Consider the following 18,694-nt stretch of genomic DNA (forward strand, 5'->3'; position numbering starts at 1 on the left):
TCTTTTGTTTATAAACAATTATATGATGATATTCCATTCTTAATTGACAAGAGCTTTCGTGACACTTTTTAAATGTTCGAATTGAAAGTATGAAGCTATACTTGGAAGGAATGACTTATGACCAAGAGGTGGAGTGCGCGGATGAACGCCCATCATGAGCATAATCATGAATGTCTAGCTATAGACAATAAACTTAGCAATTATATTTTTATTTTTATGCATTTAAGTTATTTTTTCAATTTTTATTTATTTTTTATTTTATGTTTACTTGTAGGCTTATGTTTGATCCCCAAAAGGCAATATGTCTCTATGAGAAGCAATTTAAGCTCAAAAAAACTATATACTTTTTGAGGGAGCCACGTTGCGGCAGCGAATTTTCACACGGGCTCATAGTAGAGGCACGACAGAGATGACATGGGCCCGTAGCAGAGGCATGGCAGGAACGACACGGGCCCATAGCAGCCAGCGGTAGGGCCAGCCGCGGGTTATGGGATGCTCCGCGAGGAAACCAGCTGCTGCAACCCCAGCACCTTCGTGGCTGCTTCGTGAAGAGGCCGACCACGGGGAGTAAGTTGCGACCTCGCGGGGCACACACCTACAGTGTAGTGTCACAGCCCGCAAATTTCCCCTTCTCGCATGAAGGTTCAAAGGCCCAAGAAGCCTCCAGAATTCTCAAGAAAGCAATGGGGGATTCTAGAATATTCTAGAATCATCTAGAAGCATGTAGAATGTGTAATAAGTATGGAATTATATAGAACATTCTAAATACTTAATCTTAGCCATTAGATCAGATCAATCCTCACCGTCCATTGAGGAGGTGGAGGCCTATATATAGCTTAGAGATTTCATTTGTAATCATCAAGCATAATAAAGCAACAGTTCAATAGAAGAGCAAGCAAGTTCTCTCTCTAAAAGCTGTCCAAGCTATCTTAAGTTCTCTATTGTTCTTCTTGCTATCTTAGCTAGCATTTTGCCTAGCATTCGAAGAGTAAGGCTGACTAGCTTACTTGTCTGCATGAAGAAAGTAGCTAGTGCCACACGGTTCATTGGTAGAAAGACTAAGCCCGTAACAGTAGGCAGGCAGCACGTGAACAGGCCTGTAGCAGAGGCAGGCTGCCCGTGCGAACGGGCCCACAACAAAGGCAGGCAACACGCACGAACGGGCCTGCAGCATCGACAGGCAGCACGCGAACATGCCCGCAGCATCGGCAAGCAGTGCACGAACGGGCCCGCAGCATAGGCACGTACCGCGCACGGATGGGCTCGTAATGTAAGCAGACACGGCAGCAGCTTAACGACGTAGTCTACGAGGCAGCCGCCAAAAAAAATCAAAAAAGAATTTTTTTTTGAGTGAAAATTAAAATAATTAAATCCAAGAAATTATGGATTGATTATAATAAATAAAGAGTAATTTTTAAGTTAAAATACCCTCTTTAAAAGTTAAATATATATCATCTCCTACATATAAATAATCATATCATTGATTTAGGACTTTATTTTAAATTCTATTCTAAAATTTGTATTTATTTTTTAGGACCTAACTTTTAATTATCTTAGGACTTAATCTTTCTAGTATGTTTAGGATATTTTATTATTTTCAATTCTTTCTTTCTTTATTTCTTTATTTCTTTTATAATTATCAATGATGTGTATTTAAGTGTGCTTCTAAGATTTGGATGGTGGAGATTAGAATTCAAGTTCATGGCTTGCTATGCATCGTAAAATTTAAGGGGAGTATTCTATCTTTTCCTCTCTTCTTGCTTTATTTTTATATATGCAACGCCATTGGGGATAATGTCAAATTTAAGTGTGAGGGAGGAAAATAGAATATTTCTTCAATTAAACTTTATACGTCATATGCCATGAGAATTAGCAACTTTGGTTGATTTTTTGTAAAATTTTAAATTTTTCCATTCAGCTTTTTCTTATTATTCTATGTAAGAGTCGATGAAAGAATGTTATTATGTTAAGATTCTTGAACTCTTGAGTTAGTTTTTAACAATGTATAAATGTGAGCTCATGAGTTATTTGTACTTAAATGATTAAGTGTTCATCTTTTGCATATAGACATGATGAGTAGTTTAGCAACACTCGACATGGGTATGATTAAAAGTGTATGAATTAGGTTATTATTTTCTTGTTATTAAATTGGCTTGCCTAAGGTTATAAGAAATGATATGGGCAAGTTTAAAGCTCTAAGTTTAATAACTCTACTCCACTAATTTTAGTTGCTTAGTAACCGGGGATCTTCATTACCAATGTCGATTTTCGCATAAAAAGGCAATTAAGATTATGAGTATGCAAAGCATCTTGATGCATTTTTTATTGAGTAACCAGGTGCATTCATTACCCATGTTTGTATTTGCGTAAAAAGGTATAACATCTCAAGAAAGAAAGAAGTACCTCAAGTATCAAACATTAAAATCCAAGGGGTATAAAGAAAAGAAAAAAAAAGTATAAGAGCTTCAAAAGCAAGTAATAAATGCCTATTGATCTCTTGTTTTGAGTGAAGGTTTTGCCTTTTTGAATAGGGTTATGATAATTTGGATTATGCATCATAGTTATATCTTTTGAAGATGCGTTAGACTATTTATTGTGAAACATGTGTGAATGATTAGATGCTTGAGTCTTTTGATTAACAATGATTAAGTTTATATTTTTAAAGAAAATTATTATGATTCAAGTGTTCTTGGGTTGACATGACCTTTGCATTAGTGAGATTCTTTTGAATAATATCTTTAAGCTGAGTATGAATGTTCTTCATGATTTTTGCAAAAGTTAGTTCTCATTTTCTATTTACTTTAGGACAAGTAAAGGTTTAAGTGTGGGGATATTTGATCGGTCTAAATTATATATAGAAATTTAAGGGTATTTTAGAGCTTTAATGATATATTTCTATATATAAAATGGTGAAAATATGTGCTTTTACCTCACTTAAGTTTAATTATCTATTTTCAGGAATATTAGCAAAAAGAGAAAAATATGGAGCTAAAAGAAGCTTAATGGGACATGTTCGTGTCAAGGCCCAAGATTAAGACGCATGGACTGCTAATTACAAGGGCCAAGGCACATTTTAGTCATTTTGTATAATTATTAGGATTTATATTAAGAGTTATTTATGGGATAATATTTGGTGGAGATTAAGATACTTAAAGTATTATTTATTAGATAGACTTATATAAGTATACTTATCTCTAGGGAGATTTATATAGAGGAGGACTCTTCTCTATATAAATCTTTGCAAAACCTAATTCTAAAAAAAGAGGAGGGGAGCTTTCTCCTACCTGCTCTGTACACCTGCCCACCATAATTCTTTACAGTTTTCCATAAACATTTAGTTTTAGTTTTTCTTACTCTTTTTAGGATATAAGGAGCTTTTCAAGAAGTGGAGAGTGATGACCAATCTTCTTCCAACTTGAAGAAATTCTTGATCATTGGGTTAAATATGTTAGGCTAGTTTTCATAAGTGTTTAGTTTAGCCTTTTTACTTTTGTATGAACCTTGTTATTTATTTATTTAGTGAATGATTTCTTTGCCTTCATATATTTATTATTTTCATCTATTATTATTGGTTGACCATCATATCAATTTAGTAGTAATATTTGTTATGAAAATCTTTAGGTTAAAAGTATTAGAAACATCATCTTTACTTTAATCTATGTTAGTATAAGAAACCTAAGTTTCATCATTAGCTTGAGTGATTTAAGGAAAAAGGCACATCATCGTCTCATTCATTAGATCTAGGCTTAAAGTAAAGCAAGAAGATTACTAAGTAAATGGCTAGACAAAATACTATTTTTAGCATATAGTTTTAGATCATAAGCATTTGCATTTGCATTGCATATTTATTTATTATTTAGTTACTTTACTTTATGAATATTATCCTCTCAACATTCTGATTTAGAGTGCTTAGATTTACTTTTATTGTTTTATGTTGATAATTAGTCTTTGTAATAAGTGGCCTCATAGTTTCTTGAGAGATCGACCTCGTGGTGAACTTACCCTTACTATAGGAACGGTTCGTGCACTTGCGAGTACTAAAAAAGACATATCAGTATTATTATTATTAACTTTATTATAGTAGAATTATAACTTTGATAAGAGGTGTGAGGATCAAATTATATTCTTTTATCAATTTAGATCCTTATTTACATTGACTTTCAAAATGCAAAGGGATTTTAGGGGGCAATTTATATATTATACAAAAAATTAAAAGGAAAATAGTACAAAACCAAACCTAATTAACGTTTTCCTAACAGAAATTCTAATGGAAAGGGTTTTTAGTATAAAATTGTAAAATAGAATGATGAAAAAATATATTTTTCAAATGTCAAGGGGTAACTAGATAATATGGAAAAACACAAAAGGCATATAGTAATTATTCTTATATATATATATATATATGATTGCCGGAGATAATGACTCAATAAGAGAGAAGGATATTCTCATTTTTCTCTAATAAAGCCAGCTCATCAATTCTATTATAATTACCTAGTGGTTAGGCACAATTGACCTTTTTATAGCTAGGTGACATCATTGAGGGATTTTACGTTATTATTAGGGTTTTTTAGCATATTAAAGGGTTTAAGTGAGCTTTATTCATTAGGTTGAGTGATGATCTTTTACATTGTCAGACTGAGCTAATTTGTTAGGGTCTCATACCGCTCGGCCATTTTGGATCAAAGATTGATAGTTTGACCTGACCAATCATCTTGTTATATCAGTTTCTATTTTATTTTGATTTAAAATCAAGTAAAATCTTTAAAAAAAGAAGGAATAATTTTGAGTTTCAAGATTCTAACAATGCCAAATGGAAATAATAGATGATAACTCGATCACGGATTGAGCTATCAATAAGATCTTCCAAAGGCTGATCCGATCTCTAGTATACCTACAAGAATGGTTAGAAAGTGTTGGACAGGGTTGTCCAGCCACTTACTCTGATGATTAAGTCAATAGTTTATGAAAGGGTGGCTTAAATATAATGAGTGTGTAAAGTAACTTGTACCTGTAAATACAGTGTAATGGTTCCTTATATAGACATTGATAGTCTTCATGTCCTACAAAAAGTATAACTCCATAAATGTAGGTCGGCTTAGTTATAATAGTACTTGTTCTCTTAGTTGTCTGAAGGATTCTAGGTAGGGTCAGACTCTCTGACTAGAGTCCGTCCATGACATGATCTCTTAGCCTTTCTGTTATAGTAGAATACAAATTTAGTCAACTCCATCTTTCTTGGGCATGATAAGTTTGCTTATACTACTATGTTATCATTAGTCCCCTCCCCCTTGTCTTAGATTATTTATGCTCGGTATTTATCTCTTTTCTCATACTCAGTAATCCAAGCTTGTCGCCTTCTAATGGTCATGAATATGCAATGTTGCATTATGCTTGATCAGGTCGATATAGGAGGTAGGATTGACCTTATTATTTAAATTCCATTATCCATGACATCTGACATGCCTATTGATGTTTCATATATCACACCCTTTATAAGGACAGCCGTTTGTCATTTTTATCTTTATCGAAGGATGCTTTTGGTCTTGTGTTTTGAATTGTTGTTTTTAATCATACTGAGGGTTACTTTCGGCATCTAGTATCACTATAAACTTGGCATTTTTCCTTTCTAAAACACTTTTTTCCATTTTTAAGTTCTTTAACATATTTTGATTTTTAGAACTGCCTCCTGCCTCACAACTCCTATTTTTCCACCAGTAAGTGCCTTTAATCTCTTTTGGTTCTTCTTCCTTCTTCTTTGCTGTGGATTTTTGCACCTATTCTTTATGCTTTTCATTTCTTTATTATTATGGAGTCATCCCAGCCTTCCCCTTATCCACCCAGAATCTATGCTTGTTGATCGAGATGAGCTTATATAAACTTGCCTTCAAAACCTTCCCAGCCATTCTTCTTCTAGAGATCAGCCCATTCCTCAATAAGAAGAGACGGATGATCTTGAATCTTCCTCCAAAGATGGTGAAAATGATCACCATCTCTATCCTTCTAAAATGACCCAGATTGGACTTAGGTATATCCAAGATTAGTATAAAATCTCGACCTCTTATACTTTGAAAGAGATCCCGAAAGATTTTCTAGGAAATAGTATCCCTGAAGCTGGTCATATAGTCTTATACGAAGAGCATCTTAAGGCTGGTTTAAGGCTCCCCTTAGATATTTTCATTAGATTGATCATTCTTAATATGAATGTATCTATTGCTCAACTACACCCAAACTCAATCCGTCTTCTTATGCTTTTAAGCAACTCTATAAAAATTCTAGTATAGTTCTGAATTCTTATTTGTTATTTAGTTTTTACTTAGTTGCTCAGGCTTCTAAGTATTTGATGTGTGCTACTCGTGTTAGCTACAATCTAAGGCAGTGTACCTATCGATGCAGTCTAGCACTAATGGCGAGTATCAAGGTCGTATTCCTCGGGAAAGTGAAAGCCCAGAGTTACTCCTTTATTCTTTGTTATATTAACCTAAAATGAGTGATGAATACTCTCTAAACTAACTAATAGCTACAATCTAAGTTCTACGGGAGATGCAAGAGTAATTGATAACTAAAATAACTAAGGCAAGAGAGCTAACCCAAAGGGAACCTAAACTAGTTGGCAATCAAACAAAAGATAAAGGATTGTTGAGTCTAATTATGCTACCCGTGGAAAAATTCTTAACCGAATTCGGTTTCTCTCTCAAGATAACCGAATTCCTAAATCTAATAACCTAAAGTTGGAATCTCTTCCTAACGATTGATTCTTAAATTAGCATTAAGCTTTAATCCGCCTCTATTAAGCTTTGTTAATTCTTAATCCGGCTAGTTAATTATCCTTATCTCTAAGCGATTATTAACCAGTTCTTGCCATTCAAAATTCCAATTGCCAAATGGACTTCTCAATCACACAAAGCAGTCTAAACACACAATTCACAACGTCTCATGAATGATGCATTATCTTATTAATAATGAAAGCAACAAGAATACAAAACTAACCTAAAAAATCCAATAATATAATACTAAGCCAACATAGTAAAGAAATCCCAATGGGTTTATTCAATCTAGCTAATCATGTTCATTATCAAAATACACAAGAATTCAATTAAAACAATGAGCAAAGGTAGAGAAAATCCGATTACACCCTTGGATGAGAGTAAACAGCCCCAATTCCTCCTGCTTGAATTGAATCGATTCTTGTTCCGCTTGCTCGATTTGAAAACCAATCAACGAACCTCGCCCAATCTTCAATCCTCGAAGAGAATCCGATTGAAACCTTGATCCACGTATCCTTTTCCCTTGGTTTCGGCTCAGAAAACCCTCTAGGAGAGACAAATTAGGGTTTGGGACGTTCTAACCCTAGCCGCCTCCTCTTTTTCCTCTCTTCGTTCTTTTAATTAATACCCCCTGTCGCATCCAACATGGCCGTGTTAACCTTCCGCATGGGCATACTTAGCTCGTTTTGGCAGCTTTGACGTCCAATTATGCTCCAATTCTTTCCTTTATCATCCTTAGACCTCTTTTGGACCTAATGCACACAAACATACGTATAGGGTGAGTGTTGAGACCAATTCACATCCAAATATCCATAAAATCAATCTTAAAAACCCCATTTAGATGTGTGTATTTTACGCACATCAGTATTCTTTTATATACTTGAGGGACCGAGCTGGATTTAAGCTACTAGATGGCCTTGTTTCTTCTAATCATAACTGGGATGACCATTTTTTTCTTAGTCCCCCACAAAACTGACTTTACTATCCTACCGAGGAGACGCTATATTCCTCTTAAAAAATTGATCAAGCTTACCTTGAGGATAGACCTTATAAATAGGCAAACTTTTATGAATATCCGAAAGAAAGAGACTGCATTACCTGTAACTCTCTTAATCGAGCATTATCTGTCTGAGCTTGATACCATTGAATAAGGAATCGAACTAGGTGTTAGCACTTAAGGTATACCTACTCGGTACTTCTTGTTCAGTACTTCTCTTTTATACTTTATGCCTCTAACATTGTTTTTTCTTGTAGTGATCGACTTGAAGCAATTGAAGAAGATTAAGCTTAACAAAGGCAAGATACATGTCAACTCCTCCTCCTGCTTCTTTGCATAATGAAGTCTTTGAAGATAATTCGGCTTCTATCGATCTGACTTTGGGACTTCCTTCTAATACTAGAAATCAAAGTTTAGTACTACCCTCACCTCTTTCTTCTCAGAGTCTTAGAAAACGTCCTCGGTTAGTAGATGAGGATGATTGCATGGAGGTGGGCACTCCTGCCTTAGATCGTTATCCTGATCCTTGGCCCTATTTGGAGGAGAAGTATAGGATAAGGCTAACCTTCTAGATGCCTCCCCTAGTTGAAGAGCTTGCCGGCCTGCTTTTCTATAAAGCTGATATTCGAAAGCTTGATAGTGTTCATCCTTTCGAGTTTCATGCTCAACAAATTTCATTGAATTTGTAGGTAATAATAACTTCTCTTTTTCTCTTAACCAATCTTGAACCTTCCTTCTTCTTTTTTAAATATTATGATGCTTAGTAATGCTTGAAAGCATTATGAGAGGCAACTGAGTGAGCAGGCTTCTCATAATCACATAAAAGTCGAGAGCGCTGAGCATATTGTGCGAAAGCAGTCTGAAGACTTCTCTACCAAAGAGAAAAAATGGGAGGAAGAGCTTCGAGCTACAAATGCTCAAGCTGAGAATGCCACAACTCAACTCAGTGCAATTATTGCTAATAAGAGGTCTACTGATCTGTGGACCTCTCCAGGTATAATTTCTGTTGAAGATCTGCTCGGGTATGGAGTATCGATTGAAGAGATTTCTTCTCCAAAGACCTAGAACTTGCTAGTTGACCTGCAGAAGGATTGAAGATCCGACAGGTAAATTAGTAGCTCCAACTTCAGTTCTTAGTGGGAGAACATCCCCACTTTGATTTTGACCAGATGCCATTTAGCTTGATGAGATAAGGAAATATAGCTTTTTGCATAAAGATTTCCCACAGATGGCTCGAATTGATAACTCAGTCAAGGATTGAGCTATCAACAAGATCTTACAAAGGCTAACATGATCTCTAGAGTACTTGTAAGAATGGTTAGAAAACACTAGATGGGGTTGTCCGGCCACTTACTCCGATGATTAAGTTAGTAATTTGCGAAGAGTGACTTAAGTATAATAAATGTGTAAAGTAACTTATACCTGTAAATATGGTGTAGTGGTTCCTTATATAGACGTTGATATTCTTCTTGTCTTACTAGAAGTAGAACTCCATAGATATAGGTCGACTTAATTATAATAGGACTTGTTCTTTTGGTTGTCTGAAGGATTCTAGGTCGGGTCGGAATCTCTTACTAGAATCCATCCATGACATGTTCTCTTGCCTTTATATAGAATACAAATTTGGTCAACTCCGTCTTTCTTGGACATGACAAGTTGGTTTATACTACTATGTTATCAATAGACACAAACCTTAACGTTGACTTTTAAATAAAGGTTATTTTATAAAATATTAATTTTGTGGACCTTAATAATGATAATGTAATGTGTTGTGCTACTAGTTAGTTATAAAATCCACCTTTAATTTTAGAAGAAATTACATTGACATCCAAGTTTTTGTCCTGTTGATGTAACATTTGTGGAGTAAATTACTCATTGCCATGTCATTCCATCCTCGATAAAAAAACGGAGTCCACTATGTGACATCAGTATTTTTAAAGTGTGACAATATTTGGGTTAGATGAGGGTCATTATTAGGTTATTTTAAAAAACTTAGACTCATAATTGAAATAAGAAAGTTTATTAGGATTCAATGTGAGCCACAGGAAATAGTTAGGGTCCGTATTTGAACTTGTAGCCTTATAACTATTTATAAGTTCTAATCAAGACAATAACAAAATTTACTCAATAAGTCATATGGCAATAATTAGCATAAGAAAAAGAGATAATATTACATAAACTATTTGAAACTTGAGAGCAAAACAATGCTTCAAGATAAAGATGTGTGTAGACGATATGAAAAAATGAAAATAGTTTTTGAGAAAAAATAAAAAGTAAGGTGACATAATTCTTATATACTGAGCAAATAATGTTTAGATAATATAATTATTTTAATAATTTATCTAATTGATTAAACAATCATACCTAGTATATGATCACAAAAATAAACTAATTAATACTAGGAATTAAAACATTTTTATTGAGAAAATTTTATTATAAATAATTCTATAGTTTAACGAATCCTAGGATTAAAACTAATTCTAAAGAGTTATAAATATGTGAATCGAACTAGTTATTAATGTCCTAAATTCTTTTTAGACAAAATTTAAAATATATATTTTTATTTTATAATATGTTATACTGAAATAATTTCTGGAATTAAGTGTTTATCCTGTAGTGTGAAAGTTAAGAAAGTTAAAGAGAAAGAGGGACTTGAATGTTTGGGTAGAGGCCTAAAAACGATTAGAAGTCCAATGATTGGATTAGGGCTTAGTGATGGTTAGAAGCCCATTAGTCTAGTCTTTAAAAGATCGACCAAGTGAAGAATCAAAACTTCATACGAAAGTAGGATTTGTTCAAGGTTAGATTTGTTGTCCATCTAGGACTGTTGTGTTGTAGAGAGATGTATAGAGTTATAGATGATTATAAAACTCTTGTATATCATAAATTATGTAGAATTAAGATTCTTACTTAACATAAGTTCTTATAAATATAAATAGCTATGAAAAAAATCATTGTAAACACATATACTTCTATACACAAACCAATACAATTATCTTTGTTTTAATATTGACTCTCTATGAGTATTTTCAATCCCTGTAATTACTAATTCCTTTATTATACCAGATTTTTCTATAAAATCAAAGGCTCTAGCATGGACTCACTTCCTCGGAGTGGCTAACGATTTATCTTCATGATTGATCTTCCATCCGTCTATATCCGTTCTTGGTCAAGAAAGTTATCCATGTTATCTTTAATTGATTGTTCTTTGATTCTTATAGTTAACTGCACTTCCTACTTTTAAAACAGTATTTGAAATATTCTCGACCGAACTTCATTGATTTTTGACTATGTTGTGCCCGCCCCCTTCTTTGTAAATAAGGCAGCAGGTTCGGCATCTACCAGAAAAGAGAGAATCCACTTTAGATTGTGGAATGGCCGAGAGCATACCTTTTTGAATATATAATCCAAGTCGAGAGTGGAGTTATGGGAACAACTATCTGATGGAAAAGTACTTTCACATGCAGTTCAAAAAGCACTTTTTTCGTTGAAAATTCATCATTCCCTCTTGTGTGAATTCTCCAGCGATGAATTTAAAACTTATGGGGCCATATCTATTCCATATTTCGAGCCCTAAAGAAAACCCCTTCCTAAGAGCAGTCCTAGCCATATGCACTCTAATTTACTTTTCACTCTTGACCTCTTCAGTCGCATCAAGTGTTGATTTTTCGCTTCACACCTTCTTTAAATGAGAGTCTGAGTAAGGTCTAAAGGCATCAGATCGAAGGATTGGCGAGGCTTACTAAAACTAAACTACTAGTTTTTCTTCGAGTGCCGGCTCTCTTAGGTGATGCCTACCTGCCACCTGATATATTCTTTAATGCTCTTCCTTATATCCCAACACTGTTACTGGCTCTCTTCAATCCCTCCTCTAGTTCCGGTGTAAGTTCAATTTCAATGAAACCTTAACTTACAGTTGTTCCTTCCTTCACTTATAGGTCAAAGTCATGACATATGTATATATATACATATATAAATATGAATCTCGGTCCTTCTTAGGCAGAATTGTAAAAATCTCTATACTATTATACTTAAGTGAAATGCTTTATACCTTTTTACTCTTCTATACTCAATGCACAATATAGAATTGTATTGGCCTTCTTGTTTGTCAAATTAGTTGTTCTTTTGCTTATCCGACTAATCTCTTCTTGGTAAAATTACATCGACATTACCAATGTTTTTAGTTGGAGCACTCCAACCCTCCTCTATCACGTCCTATAAATTTGCTCCTGCACTATCCAAAAATATTTCCACGACTCACCATAGTTTGGCGTGTGGTTGCCATATTCTTTGCTCTAAAAGTAGTTAATCTTAAGAAAAGCTAAAGACCAAGGTACAAGACCAAATGAATCCGATAAGCATATAATTACATGAGTGAATTGGTGCTTTAAAGAAGATAATGGTTTTAAAAATTAGATTTTAAAAATTAGACTCTAAAATATAGTGAGTTGCTATAGAAATTTAAGCTAAAGAAAAGAATAAATGCAAAGAACCATAAATAAAGGTTTGGGAAAGAGAAAGAGATAGAAAACCTTTATTTATAGAGATTTACCCCCCAAGCCTACGTCCTCTCAACAAACGTATTTAAGAGTTATAATTCACTAGCAATCTATTTAAGGTGTAGATTAAACTCTTGAACTTTACAAGCGCACACAAGAACTTACCTAAGTGTTTTAATGGCTCACACTAAAACCCAAACCTACAATTTTGCGATATTGTACAAGATTATTAATTCATTTACCTAAACATTCAATTTCATAGTGAAGAATGAATATAAGGATATAATCACTCAACTACCCACTTAATCCTTCATAAAATTTACTTAATACAATAGAAATAGAAAATGGGTTATGATTATTAAAGAAATTGGTTCAGAATAATAAAAGCTCTTAAAATTGATAAGTCAACCCTAGATATGTCTAGAAGTGAAGTTTAAATACTTTCTGACAAAAAAGAACCATTGAAGCTTTATTAAATGCATATCTTCTTGTTCAACTATCATAACAAATGTAGGGCTACGAAGGAAAAATTATTAGCACTCAAAATCAATTTTGAGTTTGCCCAATGACTCGCAGGGGTAACACTTATTGTTGTAAGTACGATCCTCATCTATTGCACAAGGTTTATTATCTTTTTAACATTTTTATATTCTTAAGTTATCACGGGAGCAATATAGTCTAACATGATGGGCGACATTAATATCGAGGCGACATTCTCCTAACCTAAGGCATTAGACAAACCACAAGTAAACTTTTAAAATCTTTTAATCTTCGAAGACATAAATTGTTGCAAGGGGGGACATGCTAGTCATGGCTATAAGCGACCTTTGGTTGTAAGGGCATTGCCTAGATTGTTAAACTTTTTTTCTTAACAATTTGAGATTGCTTAATGTAGTTGGGGGCACACATATTGTCACAAGCGCAACAATGCTTTGTTTTGAGCTTTCTCTATGTGCATAGTAATCTTTTTGTTTCTAAAAAAGGAACTTAAAGATAATTTGGTTAAATAATACATTATTTTTTAAATCATCAAAATAGGATAGTTGACACTCTTATGGTTCAACACAAATATAAAAATGAGGGTGTCAACTCTGATATAGTCTTAGAGTTCTAGATTTACCACATATCCCTCATGAACATGAACATGATGCTTATATATATGCCATTATATTCCCATTTCTTGCACGTTCTTATTGCTTGATGAAAGCTAACATAAAATCTTACGATTGGAGTCTAACTCCGATTTTTGCCCTATGAACAAAGTCTAGTTGGGGTGTTCCTAGATCTTAAGGACAAATTCAAGTGAAAGCGCTTTGAATTTGATATCTTGGTATAAAAGGAATTAGATCTTTGAAAGTTAAAAAGAACATAATTTGATTTTTTGAGTGATGAATACTTGAGACTGTCATAGAGAATTGTGAGCTTGTATATGATATAAACATATGTTGTGAATGTGTTATGTTTTAATGATTTACAATGGAAAGATGCGATTAATATTTATAGTTAAAAAATATTTGTCATAAAAAAAATACATTAACACATAATATTCTGCTTGTAAAAGCGTGACGCCACAGCTTAAAAGCTGCATTCTTGTTACAGCTTCGAAGCTATAATGTCATACCTTAGAAGTTAGGCAATTAGTATTTTTTGTTTGATAATTCGACTTTCTGAACTCATCTTCATCTTCATGTATGCCGACCTTTGAGAGGTATCCGATAATGTCTCAACACTCGAGAACTCACTATTCTCAAGAGATGTGTCATGTATACATTTAAAAAGAAAATGCCAAAATTTGAGTATTTTATTTTTATGTTTTAAATAACTTTAAAATATAATTATATTTATAATATATAATAATATTATATATATATATAGTAAGCTAATATTTTTTTTCATAAGGCCTATTTAATAATATTTTATAAAGCTCCGTCAAGTAGAATCTCATTGAAAAACCAGATATAGCTTTGAGTTGATTATATAATAATTTATTGTAATATTAAATACTAATCAAATAAGATATAATATTAAATACTAATAGAATAAAATTATATTATTAAATATTTATTAAAATAAAATAATAGCTAAATATAATAAACACTAATTATATAATACCACTAATTTATTACATATATTTTTTATTATTATTTTTTACAATCATTAAATTTTAAAATTATTAAAATAAAATAATAAATCTAATTATTTTTGTAATATAATATATTTATAATTAAGATAAAATATTATAAATTAAAAAATTATTTATAATTATGTATTAATATAAGCAGATTGCTAGTTTATATATATATATATATATATATATATATATATATATATATATATATATATATATATATATATATATATATATATAGAGAGAGAGAGAGAGAACAGTTATTTAAGAATTAATCTTTTTTTCATATACGTTATTCTAAAATGGGAAACCTGTTTTCAGTTCGATTGTGGTTGGGATTTTGATTGTAAAGACGTCATAAATGAGAAAGTGAAGTGCCAGCCATTCTCTCATTTATTGTACAGAGGATAAAAACAAGCATGTCCAACTGGCAAAACAAAGAAAACCAATCCGTTACATGTTGTCAGACATCTTTTCTATCATAACTGAAAAGCAAGAACTAGCAGCAGAAAGTACATAACTCTAGCCCCCATTCCAAGAGAGCTCGATGATATCTATAAAACATCACCCTTTTGTATTTAATTTAAATGACTTAAAAAATACAAAGCAATCATAATATTATATGATAATACAATTTAATTATAGGAGTCCAACATATAAATAAATAATGACTTATCTACATTTAAAATATAATTCAATTGATCAGAATAAATATTTTTAAAAATAGAAATTTTAGCTTTAAGTGATTTTTTTTTATAACGAGTGGAAGTGAATTACTATTTTTTTATATGGTTCACAATCAATTAAACATTCTATAAATAAAAAAATAAATATTCGATCTATTAAAATAATATTAGTTGTAGCAAATTAGATCAAAAATTATTTGTTTATCTTGTGGTTCCTCATCACTAACAAATTTTTGTGGGTTTATGAAATTTAAGAAGGCAAATACTAATGTTAAAGAGTTGATAAAATGGTAGTAAAAGGTAAAGCCAAAATAAAACATAAGAATATCTATGAATATTTATATTCTTATAAAGTATTTGAATATTTGAAGCTAAGATTTTATAATGCTTTTCAACTTCTTTTAAATCAAAATGAATAAAAGATAATAGTTATAAATATTTTAAAGTAAAAGAGTAAATATTCTTTTAATTGTTAGAACTTAAATTTTAGACTTAATTGTTAAAAAGTATTGGACTATACGTATGATATACATTTATTATCAACTTTAGTGGGCAATAATTAAATTTTCAATTTTAATAATTATATTTTAATATTCATTTTAATTTTTTTCTAATAAAACTATCAACTAAACTTGTTTATATGGTTGTGAACTTTGGTTACGATAAAAAAAGAGATTAGTAAAAAAAAATATCATATAGTTTTATCCCTTATGTATATTTACCAAATAAATAGAGATATGTGGTTATAAATCATGACGAAACAGTATTTTATTATTAAAAATTTAAATACATAAGAATTTATCCATCTTCACCATAATCAACTATCATCATCATGTCGTCTATTTGATAACGTGAGATTTAGAGCTTACAACTCCTAATTTTTCTATTTGACTGTTAAATAAATATCTTCAGATTAATAATTTTTAAACTGTAATTTAATGGTCAAATAATAAAATTAGGAATTGTTAAATTCTATACTCATATTATCAAACACGAGCAACATAATAATAATAACTAATCGGAGTGAATATAGCTAAATTCTTGTGAATCAAAACTTTTTAACGGTAAGATATATTTTTTATCACGATTTATAACCACATATATCTCTTTATCTGAAAGAAAGTAATATGGTTAAAGTTGAAAAAAAAGTAAAACCACGTGGTACTTGTTATACTTGTTTTTAAAAAAAAAGAAAGGCAAATTTTATTACTAAAATATTATCATTTAAACATATAAAATTAATAAAATTTTAAAATTAAAAAAAAAATTGTATATATTTAAGTGATAATATTGTAATAATAGAACAAGTCAATACCCCAATATTAATTGCGCTATTTTGTTGTTATTGAAATTTACACAACGTCGACGAATTTGGTTGAAAATTAAAATTAAAATTATTAAAATATAGTATTGAAATTAAAAATTTAAAAACTATATTTTAGAATTAATATTAAATGTAAAATACATTATATTTTTTATAATTAAATTTAAATTATATTATTCATAATATTTTTCATATTTTTTTTCAATTCCTTCCTTTCTTCCAATGTACTTCCCAATCAAAAGGATTAGAGCTTTTGAATATTGAAATGCATATGATCAACGCATATCAATTTTTTAAATGCAGTTTCTCATGACTTAGTCATAAACGACAAAAGTAAAAATTGGCTGATCACTAGAAAAATACAAAAAAAGTAAAATTAAAGAATTTCTTTTCAAAGAAGAACCAATTCTATTAGTTATTTAAATTTTTTTTTAAATTAAATTCACGAATCAAAGCCTTTTCTATAAGCAGGTGTTTTGCTTTAATTAAATGTATATATCACAGTTAATATATAAGATATAATATTTTAATATTAAATATTATATTTATTTATTTAGAATTAACAGATATTATTTATATATTAATATATAAATAAAATTATATATTTAAGTTCCAAAGCGTGGTAAAAATTTCCGAAACATATTAATTAAAGTTATCCGCAACAATAATAAGATATGCTTCCTCGATCCTAATGAAAATCCATGACGAGGTTGAGGACCTATCTAGCCCAATAATAATTGCAAAACTAAAATAAAATAAAAACCATTTCAGATCAAACAATGAATTAATGTTTAATTATAATGAATATCATGAAAATTCCTTTATGCAAAACGCAACAAACCTCTAAATCTTTACAAGATAAAAGGAAATTAAGAAATAGAAAAAGAAGAGAAGGAGAAGAAAAAATCTGCGTCTGAAGCTTTTCCTGGTCTGGATTATAGGCATGGATGGAAATGGCGGCAACTCTAGGACCTTCGAATCCCTAATTTTCAGTGGCACAATTCCAAACGACGGGCACACAGAGAGCAGAAAAACTTTCTCTTGATTTTATAGCAAATGGGTAGAAAGCAGAAACTCCATTTTCTTTCAACATCCATGGCTTCCACTTTCCCTCCACAGTAAGGACATGATCCCGGAGCTTGTTGCCTTCCCAATTCCCTCTCTTCTTCTTCACAAAGGAACACCAAACACATTTTTCCTCTCCTTAATCAATCACTTTTATCTCTCTCTCTCTCTCTCTCTCTCTCTCTCACACACACAATTAAGCACCAAACACTCTTTTGTTGCCCTTTACCTGAGAGTAAAGCTCTTAAGGCTGACTGAAGGTGTGTTTGGTGTGTGTGAAAATTAAAATAAAGAAGGAGAAAGTGAAGAGGAATTGCAGATGAGTTCTATAGTATTTATAAGCGGACGGGTAGGTTGGTTCGCTGGTTAGATTGTATTTTCTTACTTTCTTTTTTCCTTTATCATTCAAGGCCGTCAATGTTTAAAAATTTCTTCTTTCTTTTTCTCTTTTATTTATTTTTCTTAGCTTTCTGCAGAAAAAAAGAAGAAGCAATTTTTATGATTTCACGTGCACGCACACAGATTTAAAAAAAAACAGACCTAATAGTCTGCACAACTTTAACTTTTACTAAATTTAGCTATTTTGATTATTTATTTAAAAATTATTAATTTAAATATATTTTAATAAATTAAATATAATTTTAATAAAAATTAATTATTTATCAAAATTAAACAACACTGAAATAAATGTCAATTGAAAAATTTAAAAAATTAAATTTAAATTGATAAATTCTAGTATCACATTATTTATATAATATTATTTAATTTTAAATTTTTATTTTTTAAATATATCCACATTATTATTTATATTGTTTAATTTTGATCAATAATTCAATTTAGTTAAGATTACACTTAATCGATTAAATCATAGCTAAATTGATAATTTTAAAAAATTAGTTAAAATAATAAATTACTATAATTTTTAATTTTTTTAAACTGTTAGACTAAGAAAATAAAAATAAACCTAAAATTTACAAGAAAGTAACAAATTGAGTGATTTTAGGAGTCCATCCTCATATTGAGTTAAAAAGTTTATATTGATCAGTTACTAGAAATAGCGGAAAAGATATATCAATAGCATATTCAATCATTTGAATTGTTAAATACATTATTCTTTTATCCGTGTGTTGCACGACTGTTATTTTTTATTTAATTATAAAATTAAATTAATAAAATTTTTAATATTTAATTATTAATTTATAAATTTAATAGAATAATAATAAACTAACTA

The 18,694-nt window shown here is 30.9% G+C and overlaps 1 protein-coding gene across 1 annotated transcript; it reads right to left on the reverse strand.

The window, feature by feature from the left end:
* Window positions 1-17,163: 17,163 nt before the first annotated feature.
* Window positions 17,164-17,819, reverse strand: LOC8263837. The gene has a single exon (XM_015728827.3). It carries the CDS (start codon window positions 17,589-17,591, stop codon window positions 17,388-17,390), a length of 204 nt encoding a protein of 67 aa, XP_015584313.1. The 5' UTR covers window positions 17,592-17,819; the 3' UTR covers window positions 17,164-17,387.
* Window positions 17,820-18,694: the final 875 nt, after the last annotated feature.

This window comes from Ricinus communis, chromosome 3, assembly GCF_019578655.1.
Source record: "Ricinus communis isolate WT05 ecotype wild-type chromosome 3, ASM1957865v1, whole genome shotgun sequence".
Classification (NCBI taxonomy): Eukaryota; Viridiplantae; Streptophyta; class Magnoliopsida; order Malpighiales; family Euphorbiaceae; genus Ricinus; species Ricinus communis.